Source organism: Scyliorhinus torazame, chromosome 18 (genome assembly GCF_047496885.1).
Source record: "Scyliorhinus torazame isolate Kashiwa2021f chromosome 18, sScyTor2.1, whole genome shotgun sequence".
In the NCBI taxonomy this organism is placed as follows: domain Eukaryota; kingdom Metazoa; phylum Chordata; class Chondrichthyes; order Carcharhiniformes; family Scyliorhinidae; genus Scyliorhinus; species Scyliorhinus torazame.
This window is the reverse complement of record NC_092724.1, coordinates 106,777,500-106,794,048: the sequence shown is the minus strand read 5'-3', so window position 1 is coordinate 106,794,048 and position 16,549 is coordinate 106,777,500. Positions and strand designations below refer to the sequence as shown.

General features: G+C 45.2%; 1 protein-coding gene across 2 annotated transcripts in view; it reads right to left on the bottom strand.

Annotated features, from left to right (window-relative positions):
- Positions 1-16,549, bottom strand: part of dnah9 (dynein, axonemal, heavy chain 9) — a 779,494-nt gene that overhangs the window by 128,684 nt on the left and 634,261 nt on the right. For both annotated transcript variants that reach the window (XM_072483125.1, XM_072483126.1), the window contains 2 exons: positions 11,011-11,238; positions 8,055-8,246 (listed from right to left, as the gene is read on the bottom strand). In XM_072483125.1, the coding sequence (XP_072339226.1) occupies positions 8,055-8,246; positions 11,011-11,238 (420 nt within the window). The remainder of the gene's footprint in view (positions 1-8,054; positions 8,247-11,010; positions 11,239-16,549) is intronic.

Below are 16,549 nucleotides of genomic sequence, written 5' to 3'. Positions count from 1 at the left end.
AGTGTAATTCGAATGCTGTAATTTCAGCGTTAAGATGTCAACGATGACATTTTCTGAAACTCCTCAATGAAATTACTGCCGGATATCCATCAATCCCTGGATGATTGCCTCAATATGTGTTTCAACAGCAGTTTGTGATGTTAGTGATACACAGGAAGTCATTCAAAAAGTGTGATAATTACAACATATTGTTGACTTGGTGCAAGGCAGCAGTTGGCACATTCGCTTCTGCAGTTTATGTTAATATGCTTTCCACATCAGCACACAAAGTTCCTGACACCCTTTCTCTGAACGTTTCTACTGAGCCAACACAACAATGATATCTTTGCAGTGATGTTGGTAGCATATTTAAACACAAGAAGACAATCAGGTGCAACCTTGTTACTGTGAGAGGGTTTCTTTTCAGGCGACTAATCCTTGTTTCAATGTTTCCAAGGCAGGCAGAAACAGCTGTTAAGAGTAAAAGCAGCATAGATGCACAAGGAATACATTTCTACAAATTAAAAAAGGGTTAACGTTTTCTGCAAACAACTTAATTTTAGACTAATAGCATCATCAGCATTCTAAACAGTGATAACTAAACTACATTGAGTAGCTTAGTAATAAATTAGCAGGTTAGAGTAATGGTTATGTTATTAGGTTGTTGCTCCAAACATCAAATTCCACTGTAGCAGTTTGTGAATTCTGTAGAAGTGCTGTGTTTCCAAAAACTGCAACCAAGTCCCTGTAACAAACAATAAATTCAGCGGGCAAGAGTTAAAGTCCGGTTTTGGGTGCGGTGTTACTCGATACTGCAGCTCGTCAGCAGGAACAGCTCCTCGTAGATCAGGTCGCCATTTTGAATGGTGCCCTGGTGCCAGGGGGAGTGCCAGAGTATTACCCTGCCCTCTTCCTGACCACCCGGGGGGTCACTAATGGCCTGCGCGTCCCCCCGAGGTGCCGCCATGCCTGATCCACGTTTGTGTAAACCCGTGCTAAACTGCTGCCTGGCGAGGTCTCGTAGGTGCAGGCATTGACTCCAGGGGGCCACGTGAAAGTGGCTCATATAAATATGCAATTCTGGATCTCGCCCAGTGCTATCTGGTGCACTCAGGTGCTATCCTGAGATTTACTGGCACGCCCGGATCTGCGCCGTGTGCAGCGCAATCGCTGAATCATGCCCACTATTTCATTCACTAGCTGAGCAGCCCTTACATGTTTCTACTCTGTCTGCACTCCGGGGAGAACTCCTACGCGCCTGTGGTATTGAGACGTAATGGTGTGTGCAAACAGTAACTGTGTATGAACCATTGTATAACATTTAGTTTGAACATGCAAACAATACATAACTATTTACATCTGGTGAGACACAAATTGAGTAGTTGCAACTGGTGCATAGCCCATTGTGTCTCCTGCTGGATGTGGCGAACTGTCTCTTGAGTTTGAAGATAATTGTGTTTCTCATCATGTTTGGCAAGTCGAGTTCAAACCACCCAGAATACGAGTCGACTGCGATCAAATACTGTTTACCATTCCATTCGAAGATGTCAGTCATCGTGAATGACCATGGGAGACCGGGGCCTCATGGAGGTGCAGTGGTTATTATGTTTGTTGCGGCTTGAGTGCACATCTGGAGATTTTCCTCTCCATATTGGCACACAAAGAAAGCCAGAATAGTGATTCCTTGGCCCTGTATCTGGTCGCCTCCAACCCAGAGTGTCCCTGGTGAAGTTGTTGAGTGTAGTACCTCTGAAGAGAGGTAGGGATGATGAATCACTGGCCATGCAGCATCAGTCCATCCAGTATGGTTAGTTCATCTCTGCTGGTGAAGAATGTGCGAAACTCATAGAATCATAGAAAGCTTAGAGGGAGGCCATTTGGCCCATCTTGTCCATGCCAGCCCGAGGACACCCAGGTGCCTTTTCTAATCCCACCTTCCTGCACCCGGTACATAGCCCTGTAGTTTAGAGCGCTTAAGGTGCAGATCCAGGTACTTTTTAAAAGAGTTGATTTGATTTATTGTAACATGTACTGAAGTACAGTGAAAAGTATTTTTCTGCGGCCGAGGGAACGTACACAGTACGTACATAGCAGACAAAAAGAATAATCAACAGTGTACATTGACAAATGGTACATCGACAAACAGTGATTGGTTACAGTGCGGATCAAGGAGTCGAACAAGGCAAATACATGAGCAAGAACAGCATAGGGCGTCGTGAATAATGTTCTTACAGGGAACAGATATGTCTGAGGGGGAGTCATTGAGGAGTCTTGTAGCTGTGGCAAAGAATCTGTTCCTATGTCTGGATGTGCGGGTCTTCAGACTTCTGCCTGATGGAAGGGTCTGGAAGAAGGCAATGCCTGGATCGGAGGGATCTCTGATAATGCTGTCTGCCTTCCTGAGGCAGCGGGAGGTGTGTACAGAATCAATGTGAGGGTGGGCAAGCTTCTGTGATGCGTTGGGCTGAGTTTAGGGTCTCTGCGTCCACCACCAACTCGGGCAGCAAATTCCAGACTCCCACTACACTCTGCATAAGGTTCTTCCTCATGGGGAAGCTCACTTGAGGACTCTGGGCATGATGATGACATTCTCTGCATGTGATGCCCACCTGTGAGGCACTTTGAGTTCCTGGATTCTACGAGAGGACAGCACTTCCATTATTATGATGTCTGTGTCTTCCTTATGATCAGCCTAGTCTGTCGTGGGTCAGAAGACTGAAAATAGCGTTAGCCAATTTTAGCTCCTTACCACATTTGGAGACAATGCTGAGATTGCAGCGTTGTAGCTGCAGTCGTGTAGACAGTGTGAAGATGGTTTTTTAAGATAGTTATGAGTGGCCGATGATCTGTTTCAACAGTTGCAGGACAGATATATATGAAGCCATATAAGTTCTGATGGGTGAGGACTAGAGTGAGGAGTTCCTTTTCAACCTGTGTATAATAAGTTGCAGGGTCAGTGACAGCCCTTGAAGCAAAGGCTGTTGCTCTGCCATTCTGGATACAGGCCATGCCAGGTCTGTGCTGGGAGACGTCTGCTGACCAATTTCCTATCATCCTTTAAGGAAGTCAAACCTGCATTCTTTACTTAATCTGGTCTCTATTTGACTAGAGTATAGTGGCCTAGCAAATCACCCGGTCGCATCAAAGTTTATCGCAACATCTCAAGACCACTTGGACTGAGCTACAAATGCTAACCTTATCGGTGATATTCACATCCTGGTAATGATTATCTTAATTTGACTAAATTGGCTGACTTCAGCTAGTAGAGTAGCCTGCTTCAGTTGACCTCAGCATCCTTGAGCTAGCAAGGGTTAAAACAGCCAGGATTCTTGTTCCTATTTGCTGTTTAGCGACTCTTGCTCAGTGAAAATATGTGTCTATTGTGTGGGAACAGGATCAGGCTTTGCCCCAAACCATGTCCACTAGTGTCAAGACTTACTTGCTGAGGCAATATACCAGGAATACACATGGAAATGTTGTGGACAGCCTCTGGGTGAGAAAGGGGCTGGAGAAAACTGGTGAAAGAAAAGTACGTTATGGCTGCGAATTTCCACTCAAGTTGCTCTGGTGTGCAATTTAGCTCCAGTTAAAGGAGACTTGCATTTAAATAGCTCAATTCAAGACAAGAGGATCTCTAAAGTACTTTACAGACAACAAAGCACTTTCGAAATGCAAACGCTGTCGTAACGTAGGAAATGCATCAGCCAATCTGCACACAACAAGATCCCCAGGACAACAGCGTAACAATGACCACATAATCTATTTTTGTGACATTGTTTGAGGAATGTATATTGACCAAGACACTGGGAGAATGCGGTTGCATTCATTCAAAATAACGCGTGAACGTTTAAATCCAGCTGTGGGGAAAATATTATCTGAAACCAAATCAAGCCAGCATAAAAGTACCTCAAGCACGGATTATGTGCTTGAGGGCACATAAGCAGGGCAGCACGGTAGCATGGTGGTTAGCACAATTGCTTCACAGCTCCAGGGTCCCGGGTTCGATTCCCCGCTGGGTAACTGTCTGTGCGGAGTCTGCACATTCTCCCCGTGTCTGCGTGGGTTTTCTCCGGGTGCTCCGGTTTCCTCCCACAGTCCAAAGATGTGCAGGTTAGGTCGATTGGCCATGCTAAATTGCCCTTAGTGTCCAAAATTGCCCTTAGTGCTGGGTGGGGTTACTGGGTTATGGGGATAGGGTAGAGGTGTGGACTTGGGTAGGGTGCTCTTTCCAAGAGCCGGTGCAGATTCGATGGGCCGAATGGCCTCCTTCTGCACTGTAAATTCTATGTAATTCTATGTCCAGTGGCAAGCGAGTTCCGGTAACCTTCCGCATTGGTTTAAAACCATTGCATCAGAAGATGGCCCTGGCAACAAGCCTGGCCATAATCCTGATCAAATTAATCACCATGGCAAGTTTCTGCTGATTACACTGATTTGCAGGTCTTGTCGGAGGCTCTTCAAATTATGCCATTTTCTTTTAGACATCAGGACATTGTGATACTTTTAAATACGAAAAATATTTAATTTACTCAGGAACGGGCCAGCATAAATGGTTTCGTAGAGTTTTTTTTAAAAATCATTTACAGTTATTTACAACCAGAGCTGGTGAATTGGATATTTTGATTTTGTTGTCTTATGAAACAGATCTTCAGCTTTATTAATCAGATTAGTATTCTTAAATATATCAAGCTGTATTTTTTAACATAAATTCATTTGGAAAAATACATTCTAAAATGTTTTCTTATTGTGCTGGTTCATGGAAGATTTCACAACCACAGATATGCAAAATAAATCCAAGTGGAAACTTGAGCAAAAACATCAGTTCAGGAATTTAGAGCAATTGGTGGCTGAATCGACGATTATGCTGATTGGATTAAACTGTTTCTTACATTATCTCATTGTTTTGCCTCCTTTTCTGAATATTTTCTGATGCAGTTAGATGCATATCATGCTGAGGGATCTCAGCGGTGTCCAATCAAACAATGTCACCTCATTGTGCAGGGTAAAGCTCTCTTCCTGTCACCACATGACTGAACCTTATGCTCATGTATATTAATTGAGTGTTCAGTTATATTCAGGTGGCTAGATTAACTGGTAATTCACTTGTGCTCCTATATATTTTGGACCAGACTGAAACAATTGGTTGGTTTGGCGATGCCTATTTGTAACGTGTTCCTCTCTGAGAATTTGCTCTCCTCAGAACTTGGTTGCAGCAGGAGACTCCCGGTGGACAGCAGGAATGTTTCAGGGATGTCCTCAAAGCATCTCTTTTTTAAAAACATATTTTTTATTCTCCTTTTTCACATTTTCTCCCAAATTTACACCCACCAACAATAAACAATAATCAGTAACAGATATGTCAATCCCCATAACAATAATAACGATCCCATCCTCCCACCAAACCCCAAACATTAGCCCGCATGTTCACACAAACAAATGACAAAAAGGAATTACGGATCACCCATAGTCGCCATGAACACACACAGCTCCCCTCCCCCCAACCCTCCCACCCACACATCTAATGTTCGATGTTATCCAGTTCTTGAAAGTGCATAATGAATAATGCCCATGAATTATCAAACCCCTCCATCCTTCCCCTCAGTTCAAACATAACCTTCTCAAGCGTCAAGAATTACAACAGGTCCCCCCGCCACGCCAGGGCACAGGGTGGATAGGTTGCTCTCCAACTTATCAGGATCCACCTTCGGGCAATCAACGAGGCAAAGGCTACATCTGCATCAGCACCCGTTTCCAATCCTGGCTGGTCCAACACCCTAAATATGGCCTCCCGGGGGCCCGGGTCCAGTTTCACGCGCACCACTTTAGAAATTACCCTAAAAACCTCCTTCCAGTAATCCTCAGCTTTGGACAGGACCAAAACATATGAACGTGATCAGCGGCCCCCCCCACCCCCCGCAACGCTCACACACATCTTCTACACCTTCAAAGAATCGGTTCATCCTCGCCCTCGTGTGGTGTGCTCTGTATACCACCTTCAGCTGTATCAGCCCCAACCTCACGCACAAGGTGGAGACATTCACTCTCCGGAGCACCTCACACCAGAACCCCTCTTCCATATCCTCTCCCAACTCTTCCTCCCACTTTGCTTTGATCCCTTCCAATGGTGCCTTCTCCTATTCCAAAATAGCTCCGTAAACTGCTGACACTACCCCCTTCTCCAGTCCCCCTGTCATCAGCACCTCCTCCAGCAATGTGGAGGCCGGCTCCACTGGGAAGCTCTGTATCTCCTTTCTGGCAAAATCTCGAACCTGCATGTATTTAAACATTTCCCCCTGCTCCAGCCAATACTTTGCTTCCAGCTCCTTTAATCCTGCCAACCGACCACTAAGAAACAAGTCTTTTAGTGTCTTAATCCCCTTCTCCTCCCATTTCCGAAAATTTCCATCCCACCTCCCTGGAAATCTGTGGTTCCTCCGAATCGACATTTCCCTTGACCCTGCCCCCAACCCAAAGTGTTGGCGAAACTGCCTCCAAATTCGTAATTAAACTATTGTTACCGGACTCCCTGAGTATTTCCCCGGGGCTATCGGGAGCGGTGCTGCTGCTAGTGCTTTCAATCCCGACCCCCTGCACAAACTCTCCTCCATTCTGACCCACGGGGAATCAATCCCTCTGACCCAGCTCCACATCTTCTCCATATTCGCTGCCCAGTAGTAATACATCAGGTTCGGAAGACCCAAACCCCCTGCCTGCCTTCCCCTCTTTAGCAGCACCTTTCTAACTCTGGCCACCTTCCCTCCCCATATGAACAAAGTAACCCTTCCCTCAATCTCTCTGAAAAAAACCTTTGGCAGGACAATCGGCAGGCATTGAAAAATAACCAGAAATCGTGGCAACACGTTCATTTTAACCGCCTGTACCTGACCCGCCAGTGACAGAGGGAGACCATCCCACCTTGCCAGATCAGCTTTCACTCTCCCCACCAAACTAGAAATGTTGTACCTGCGGAGCCCCCCCCCCCCCCCCCCCCCACTCCTGGGCAACCTGCACCACCGATACCTAAAGTGAGTCCCTGCCCTACGGAATGGCAGCCCCCCCACCCCTGCCCCCACCCCTGGCCGAGACACCACAAAATACTCACTCTTGTCTAGATTTAGTTTGTCTTCAAAGCATCTCTGAAGAGGCCTAGCAAACCCGTTGGCTCATGGGAGACTCTGATTTGTGAGTGACCAAAATGGAGAAGCTTCAATTGGCAAGGCACCAAACAAATTGGGAAACTTTGTTGGGAATGTTTAGAAGCAAAGTTGAGGCATCAGAGGAAACAAACAAACCTTCAAGCATGCCATCTACCCAACCATCCAAACACCACATGCCCCACATGTGGCAGAGTCTGTAGATTAGATATTAGACTTATCAGCCTCAGAGTCCAATCAATTGGAGTTAAAGCATGTGAGAGAATGCGTTTCCCATAAATTAAAGCTGATAACTGTGCAAAGATTGGGTCTAATTTCTATACTTCCCCACTTGGCTATGTGTTGTGGTGGTACTTTATCTCCACCCCTCAAACAGCACTGCCTTCTATACCAATATAGGGGTGATACCATGGTAAACACTGCTACTTCACCGCGCCAGGGACCTGGGTTCAATTCCAACCTTGCGTGACTGTGTGTGGAGTTTGCACGTTCTCCCCATGTCTGCATGAGTTCCTTCTGGGTGCTCCGGTTTTCTCCGATAGTCCAAAGATGTGCATGTTAGGTGGGTTGGCCATGCTAAATTGCCCCTCACTGTCCAAAGTTGTGCAGGTTACAATTCAGGGATAGGACGGGGGTAGAACCTGGGTAGAGTGCTCTTTCGGAAGGACAGTGCAGACTCAATGCACCAAATGGCCTCCTTCTGAATTGTAGGGATTTGATGATCATATGAGAAATTCCCAAAATGAGATCAATTTTGCAGCGAATTATGGATAACTGGTTTCAGATAAATAATCACATTACAGACAGCAGGAAGAGGCTTTTGTCCCATCAATCTGATTTAATTTCAATGCTAGTGTGAAAGGACAATGTGCTGATTCTCCTGACTCCCCATCCCCTGCAGCCATGGCATTCACTTCTTACCTTTGCGTTTGCTTCCAGGTAGTTGTACAGCACGTTGACTGAGATGGTGAGGTCGCCCGTGTTGAACGGGTATGAGCGGTTCCAACCCTGAGGTCCAAACTTGCGTCTCTCCGCCACAACTGCATGAAAGTAGCAAAGGGCAAAGAGAATGCTCTTGAACTCATTCTCGCGGGTACACATCTCTAACGTGTCCTGGTAGATAAAGAAAACAGGCATTTCACCGGAAACGGAACACTTTCAAATAATTTCATTTTTCTATTGAGTTTTTCTGGCTGCTCACAGCGACTCAGAATTGGTTTTAATAAATATGCGGTCATTCTATAATTTAATGCAGTTATGTCGACTCACTCCTCAGTAAGATACAAATTATTTTGTGTACGTATTTTCCAAACAACTTTATTGCAATATTTAATTCATCATTATGATGAGATCAAGGAAAGTGTGATTTTTTTTTCCTGCGTCAATTACGGGGTTTTAACAAATTTAGGACATCAACCCCAACATGATATTTTCATTCTTTCAAACAGCTGTAGAATTTAAACCTGCCCAATTGCTGTTCACCATGACATCTATTTGATACCGGCATCAAAGTGTTGCTACATCAAAATGGTCGCAAATATCAATGAAATAAAATGTAAGTTTTTCACTTTGAAATTAAAAAAAATATACAATCTTGTTACCTTCTTCCTAGTGCAGGCATGTGTTCAAAGAAGAAAGAAATATCAGATTATCAACGGGACTTATTTCTTGTGCAAAAACCTGTGGACCCAGGTATTATGTTCAATTGAATCTAACAGCTTTCAAGAAAAGGACCAAAATCGACTTTTTGGCAACTTGCCCAACTCAAATAAAAAATAATGATTGAAACATGATGAGGGCTGGATTCCCTGTCCACTAGCCGCGTGTTTATTGGCGGCACACTGTTCGCTGGCTGTGGGATTCTTTAGTCCCGCTGCTTGTCAATGTGATTTCCCATTGAAGTCACCACACGGTGCCGGGAAACCCAAGGCCGGGGTTCACTGCTGGCAGGTAACTGAGAAACCTGGCGGCCGGAGAATATCAGTCAATAGCAGTTTGAACTTCCACAGGAGCTGTACTCCCCGTGAAATAAAGATTTATACAGACACATTCCAACACAAGTCTGCCTGGACTCTTCCCTCTAGGCTGAGAGTAAACAAAAAGTGATGGTGTTCTGAAATAAAAACAGAAAATGTTCGATAAACTCAGCAAGTCTAGCAGCATCTGTGGAGAGAGTCTCCAAGTGACAAGTAAGGTCTCTCCACGGATGCTGCCAGACCAGTTGAGCTTATCCAGAATTTTCTGTTTTTATTTCGGATTTCCAGCATCCGCAGAATTTTGCTGTTATTTAGTGACGGCATTCTTCCTGCTCATCACACAGTAACCCATGAGGATGAATAAATTACCAAGGCCCAATATTTTGGTTCATAGGATATTGTGATGGGGTACTGGAGGATACATAGCTGCTGTGAAACTATTGAAGACTGGGCAAAACTTAGATGGGATAAAAGAAGGAAAGTGGAGGTTTTCACCAGATTTTTAGCCCTTGGTTCGGTTCATGGGTTGGGTATTTTCCAAGCCTGGTGAACACGACCTTTAAAAATGTCCTCCTGCAAGTCGCATTTTCGGTCGGGGGTGCAGACCTGACAATTCCGGAATGCTGACAAGGGCTTCTAGGTGTGGAGGCAAGCTGGAAGCAAGACCTGCCTCTTTGTTCTGGCGCTATGCTTAAATAAACTAAAGAACAAAACAAAAAAGATCCCTTTAGCCCCCTCATCCACACACACACACACACTCCCTGTACCCCCATCTATGCCAACCCACACCCTCTACCCATTCCCCATTCCCTACAGACCCCCTATGCCAACTCAGTGCCCCTCTATCCCACCACATTGGCTACATACCCTCATGCCAGGTTAGTGCAACTCTACCCCCCCCCCACTTTGCCCTTAATCCCTCCATGCCAGCTTTGACGCTTTTTAGACAGCTTTGACAGCTGGATAGCTCTTTTATAAATCCTTGGCAGTTGGACATTTTTTTGACAGTTTGAATGAGTTTGAGCATAAAAAGTGCAAAATCATGTTCACTTTTAACAATCTCAAAGTGTGCCTGTCCTCTCCCAAAACGTGCTTTACCCTCCCAAAGATGTCCTAGGACCCTATCCAATGTGGTACACAGGCAGTCCAAATGAATCCATCAAGTACAGATCAGCTCTTACCAGTTCTAACCTGCACACGATGGATTCCACGTTCCTGGTCTTCCAAAATCCCAATGCGGTGATTTAAATGGCCAGCTGTGCTAACCCCAGCCCCACGGCTGTCCCATCTCTGTGAAGATGGGAAATGCAGTGTTCAAAGGGGGAATTTCCAGAATTTTCACCATGATGGACAACCTCCCGTCATGACCAAAATCATGATCATTGTCCTTAAATGCTGTGTCTCCCCAGGCCTCAGACTTAAATGTTGGGCACAGCCATCGTTCTTCAATTGGACACACAGTACTGTACAGTTTTCTTAACGGAAATAAACCACAAGTCATGAAATATGAAAATGACGGACTCTCATAACTGTGCAACCTCTATTGTCATGCTTCCTTAATGTATTGACACACGGGTGTTTGTTCTCATTCGTTCAACATGCATTCCTCACATTTGTTCTATGTGTTGATATTTTGGAATGTGATCCCACCAGTTCAGCATTTAATACACTGGAGTGAGTTCACACAGACTAATAAAGTTAATATGCTCAGAGGAGTTCTTTGGAGTAAGTTTTCAAGAGACATAATAGTTATCTGATTTTTGGCACAAATAAAATTGAGCCAATTGAATTCAGCACCACAGAAGGAGATTTATTTTTAAGAACTTCAAAATTCAGCTGAAAAGTTAACAGCTTTACGATCAGGCAAGAGATATATTGACAGTACGTAAATTGCTCAGTACCTGATTGAAGTTATCCAAGGACTTGTGTAAATTGGCATGCATCCCTGTTGGTGGTTCATTGGTGATCTTGATAGAGTTCTCCAAGATACCCTGAGGGATGATGTGACCGTCAGGTGAGGGGGCCGGCTCGGCACTAATGAAGACGCGGAAACTCTCGTGGCTGCCTTCACTGTGCTGTTCCATTTTCTTCTCCAGATTACTGAGCCACTTCGCCACCAGGTGGATATTCTGAAGAGGAAAATCTCGAGTCAGTTGATGCCAATTCAAAGCTAATATTTGCACAGCCTTCAGCAGCTGATGAGAATAAGGGAGCTCTGCTGATGCTCGTTCATGGTGTTCTGTAACAGGTACAGTTTTGGAGAGAAGAAGGTTAAGAGGAGACTTAATAGAGGCATACAAAATGATCAGGGGGTTGGATAGGGTGGACAGTGAGAGCCTTCTCCCGCGGATGGAAATGGCTGGCACGAGGGGACATAACTTTAAACTGAGGGGTAATAGATATAGGACAGAGGTCAGAGGTAGGTTCTTTACGCAAAGAGTAGTGAGGCCGTGGAATGCCCTACCTGCTACAGTAGTGAACTCGCCAACATTGAGGGCATTTAAAAGTTTATTGGATAAACATATGGATGATAATGGTATAGTGTAGGTTAGATGGCTTTTTGTTTCGGTGCAACATCGTGGGCCGAAGGGCCTGTACTGCGCTGTATTGTTCTATGTTCTATGTTCTATGTACACTTGGTTTATTTTAGCCACAGGTGAAAACAATTGATTCAAAACTGCTGGGCTTTTGTGGTATTTAACTGCTCATTTGAACAATGCAGGCGCATGGCAGGACAAAAGGGTTGCAACTAAGAAGAGGCATTTTGAATTATATCTTGTAATAATAATAATAAAAACATTTCTTATATTTTTCCTCCTCCCCATCCCTTGTTGGCCTCAAAGCAACGTCTACCATCACAGATCCCTGGTTTGTGTGGATCATTTTTTTATCAAGAATGAACAGATTTTCAGCGTCTCATCTTCAACCACATAGCAAAACTGTCAACACTGAGTACACTCTCTGCATGAGGTTTTCAGTCACACTCCATTTAGCCTTCAGCTAAAAATAAACCTATTCCAATGCTCCAAACTTCATCCATTACATGCGGGATGGCCAAATTTCATGAACACATTCTTCTCTCTGACCCATTTCTCCATTCCTTCTCTTCTTTTTTAAAATCTCTTTATGGGTTACCTGACCATTGGGTCTGAGAGCACTGCACTGACGGAGCAGGGTAGGCAGGAGAAGCCAAAACTGGGTGCATTTGTGAGTTTTGAGGAGGATGCAAAGTGGCTTCAACGCGATTGAGACAAGTTGAGTAAGTAGGAAAATACTTGGCAGGTGCAGTACAATATGGCTAAATGTGAAAATATCCACTTTGGTGTGCAAAATATAAAGGAAGCGTGTTCTTTCAATGGTGATATATTGGGAAGTGTGGATGTACAAAGGGATCTGGGTGTCCTTGTACACCAGTCAATGAAAGTCGAGAGACAGGTGTAGCAAGCAATTAGGAAGTCAAATGGTATGTTGGCCTTCATTGCAAGAGGATTTGAGTTCAGATGTAGGGATGTCTTATTGCAGTTATACAGGGTATTGGTGAGGCCACACCTGGATTATTGTGCAGTTTTCATCTCCCTACCTAAGAAAGGATATACTTGCCATTGAGGGAGTGAAATGAAGGTCCACTAGGCTGATACCAAGGTTGACAGGACTGTCCATTGAGAAGAGATTGTTTCCACTGGCTCTGTATTCACTAGAGTTTAGAAGGATGAGAGGAGATCTGATTGAAACTTACAAAATACTAACAGGGCTGGACAGACTAGATGAAGGGAGGATGTTTTTCCTGGTTGGGGAATCTAGAACCAGGAGACACAGTCCCAGGATACAGGGTACACCATTTAGGACTGAGATGTAAAATTTCTTCACTCTAAGGGTAGCGAACATGTGGTATTCTGTTTCACACAAGGCTGTGGAGGCCAAGTCACTGAATGTATTCAAGGAAGAGATATTTGTTTTTAGATTTTAATTGCAGCAAGGGATGTGGGGGGAAAGCGGGAATGTGGCATTGAAATAGAGGATCAGCCATGATAGCCTCCTCCTAGTTTCTATGTTTCTAATGACTGAAAAGAACTCCACCACTTCCCCCATCCCATAAAATGAGATGAACAGGAAACCATAGGGAGGCAGCCAGAAATTATCGGCCTGAATATTTATACATTCGAGGGTGGAGAGCAGGAAGTCACAATCTCATGAATTGTCTCTTATCTAACATGGAAGTGTCTCAGCTGCTTTTCAATCATCACTGTTTCAAGCAGGCAGCTACTTCGCTCCCTTCACACAGTCTATACACCATTCTCAGATTTCCTGTTCCCTCCTCCTCTTTCTCCCACTCACCTTATTTTCCTTTCCAGAGAAGATGATTGAATCCATTCACAATTAAACAAAACTAGCCACGTGACCTGCCTCATGGCTATTCAATCAATTCAGCCCCAATATTGATTAGTGTTGCATCTGAACTGGGATTAAGGCCCTGTGATATGGTGACAACTGAGATACTGTCTAGATCATGCAGAGGACATCAAAGGAATTCTTAAGGATGTATCTCAGAGGTGTATCCGATCTCATGCTTTAATTATTTGCTTACGTGAGCAATGATGGTATCCTTTAGCACACTGGGCTAAATCGTTGGCTTTTAAAGCAGACCAAGGCAGGCCAGCAGCGTGGTTCAATTCCCGTACCAGCCTCCCCGAACAGGCGCCGGAATGTGGCGAATAGGGGCGTTTCACAGTAACTTCATTTGAAGCCTACTTGTGACAATGAGCGATTTTCATTTCATTTCATGTGAGGAAATGGGCCGTGCCTGGCCAGCTCAGTGTCAAGGCGACCTGGCGTTTTCTGTTCCAGTACCTCAGTACAAACCACAGTGGCGCTGGAGACTTCATCAGTAGAGATAATGAGATCATTTGAAATGTGGGCCGGGATTCTCCCCTAACTGGCGGGGACGGCCGTACCGGCGCCGAGGAGTGGCATCAATCACTTCGGCATCGGGCGGCCCGGAAGGTCCGGAATCCTCCGCCCCTTCAGGGGCTAGGGCGGTGCCGGTGGGGTTGGCGCCATGCCAACCGGCGCCGAAGGGCCTCTGCCGGCTGGCGCGAGTTGGCGCATGCGCAGGAGCGCCAGCATGTACTGGCGTCTTCCCAGCGCATGCGTGGGGGGTTCTTCTCCACGCCGGCCATGGAGGACCGTTACACCGGCCGGCTCGGAGCGAAGGAGTGCCCCCATGGCACAGGCCCACCCACGGATTGGTGTGCCCGATCGCAGGCCATGCCCCCCTGGGGCCCGATCCCCCCGCGCCGCCCCGAGGACTCCGCAGGCCACCCGCAGAGTCAGGTCCTGTCGGTATGGACCTGGTGTAACATACGCCGGCGGGACTGGCCAAAACCGGGCGGCCACTTGGCCCATCGTGGGCGGAGAATCGCCGGGCCCGACCGGCGTGACGTGATTCCCGCCCCCGCCGAAAAACCAGCGCCGGAGAATCCGGCAGCCATCATTGGGTCGGATTCACGCCACCCCCCCGGTGATTCTTCGGCCTGGCGGGGTCTCAGAGAATCCCACCCGTGGTTCCTGATCTGGGCCTGCTAATTACAAAACCCAACAATTAAAGCCGACATTAGACTCAGCATCTAATAAGTTAAGCATCTTGTTAATAATGATGGAGGAGACTGTGTGGAGCCAGAGTTTCTGAAGCCTTCTGTCTGGCTATACAAAATGGATCAACTATCCTGAGGTAAGTAAAAGGTCGCGGACTGGATTTTCATCTCCTAATGGAGGTTTGAATCGAGTTGCCAAACGCTGAACTTAGTTTTCTTTTGCTGGAAAAACAATTTTCCTCTGCCTTCACGACCCTGCAACATTTTTGGTGTGACCTTTTGCTGGGTCGGCAAGGCCTCTGCTACAAAACGCAAACGCAGCTGTTCCAAGTTCGGTCACCCCATCGAGAGGGCTGCAAGAAAATTGTATTTCCTCCTGCACTCTATTTTCGAGTTTTGGAACCCCTAAAAAAACACACTTCCTCGGAGAGATTGTGACCACTTGGGGAAGCTTGCTGAGGAGCGCAAAATATTTGGACACCTTCAAACGTCACCAATAGATGCTACATTGTATTTATAGGTGTATTTGGTGTAGTAATTCATCATTGGGATCTGTCCTGGAAAGATAAATGGAACCTTACATTGATCAAGTGCAAGTGCAAGTGCTGTCATGCATTTAAATGATGTTGTGAGCAGGGCTGCTGTGCTGGAGAACCAAGGCAGGCCGTCTAACTGCTGACTTACACACCCATGCTTCTCCCACACTGCATCACCATTTGAAAAATGCACTGTAAGCCTGACACCTGTGTGAAATGACAAAACAACTGTGCATAGTCACACATGGATTGGGGGTGCATTTCAGCAGGCACTACAGTGCGCAGGCGGGGTTTCCCGAGCCCACAGAAAAATCCAAACTTACATTTTTGCTGATTGGATAGCAAAATAAATTGAACTTCAAAGCTCTTAACTTCCGATGCATCAGTTAGCATCAATTGTATTTTGCTGTCAGTATGGGTTTTGAGCAGATTACAGAGTTCAAGCATCATGTTACAATTAATATATCTATCATAAGAGTCTGGGAAGGGTCATAGCAGTTGACTTAAATTTTAATGTCAGCAGCAAACAGGAGCTGGCAGCTATAGTGTAGACTAACTAGATTGATTTAATTGATGCAGACACCAGTGGATCGATGCTTAAGAAACTCACTGCTGCAATAAAAAATAGTGCATGAGGCAGTGAGCTGAAAAGTAATAAAGAAAACTCAGAAAAAAACATTTGCTACATGATTCCCCAATTTTGAGCAATTTTTAAGACCAAGTAGACAGAAACCAATAGATAGTTATTTTTTAGAAAGACAACCAAGACCTATTGCTGACATGAAGGAGAACTGGAGTGTGACCAGAATGAAATATTTTTTCACAGAAAGTACTTTTTGAGCTCCTGTCCCAAATAATTTACTCAGAGCTTTCACAGCAAAATATGCTCAACCTGTCACTGGAGATTAAACAGAATTAGGAAGAATAAAACAAATAGAACAACCTGGCTCCGTAAGATGAAACAAAGCCAAAAGTGGATTACATTGTGGCATTCTTATGGGCCAGGGTTTAGAGAACCCCAAAGTGTATCATGGAGTTCACCTGACCCATAACTTTTAATAGATTGTGGTATGGGGAGCACACGGCCCACTCTACAGGTGTGGTACAGCAGAAATGGAAAGGTATTTTTTTAAAGCAAAACAATGTTTATTCTATGAACTCAAGTTAACCTTTTTAAAACATACAGTGAACATCTTAGCAACCATCAATTCAAATACAACCCCCAAAGAATACAACACTAAGTAATCCTTAATAACATCCCAAACACCATCCAGAAGACAAAAGAAACACCTTTTAACAGAGGCACATTAGGT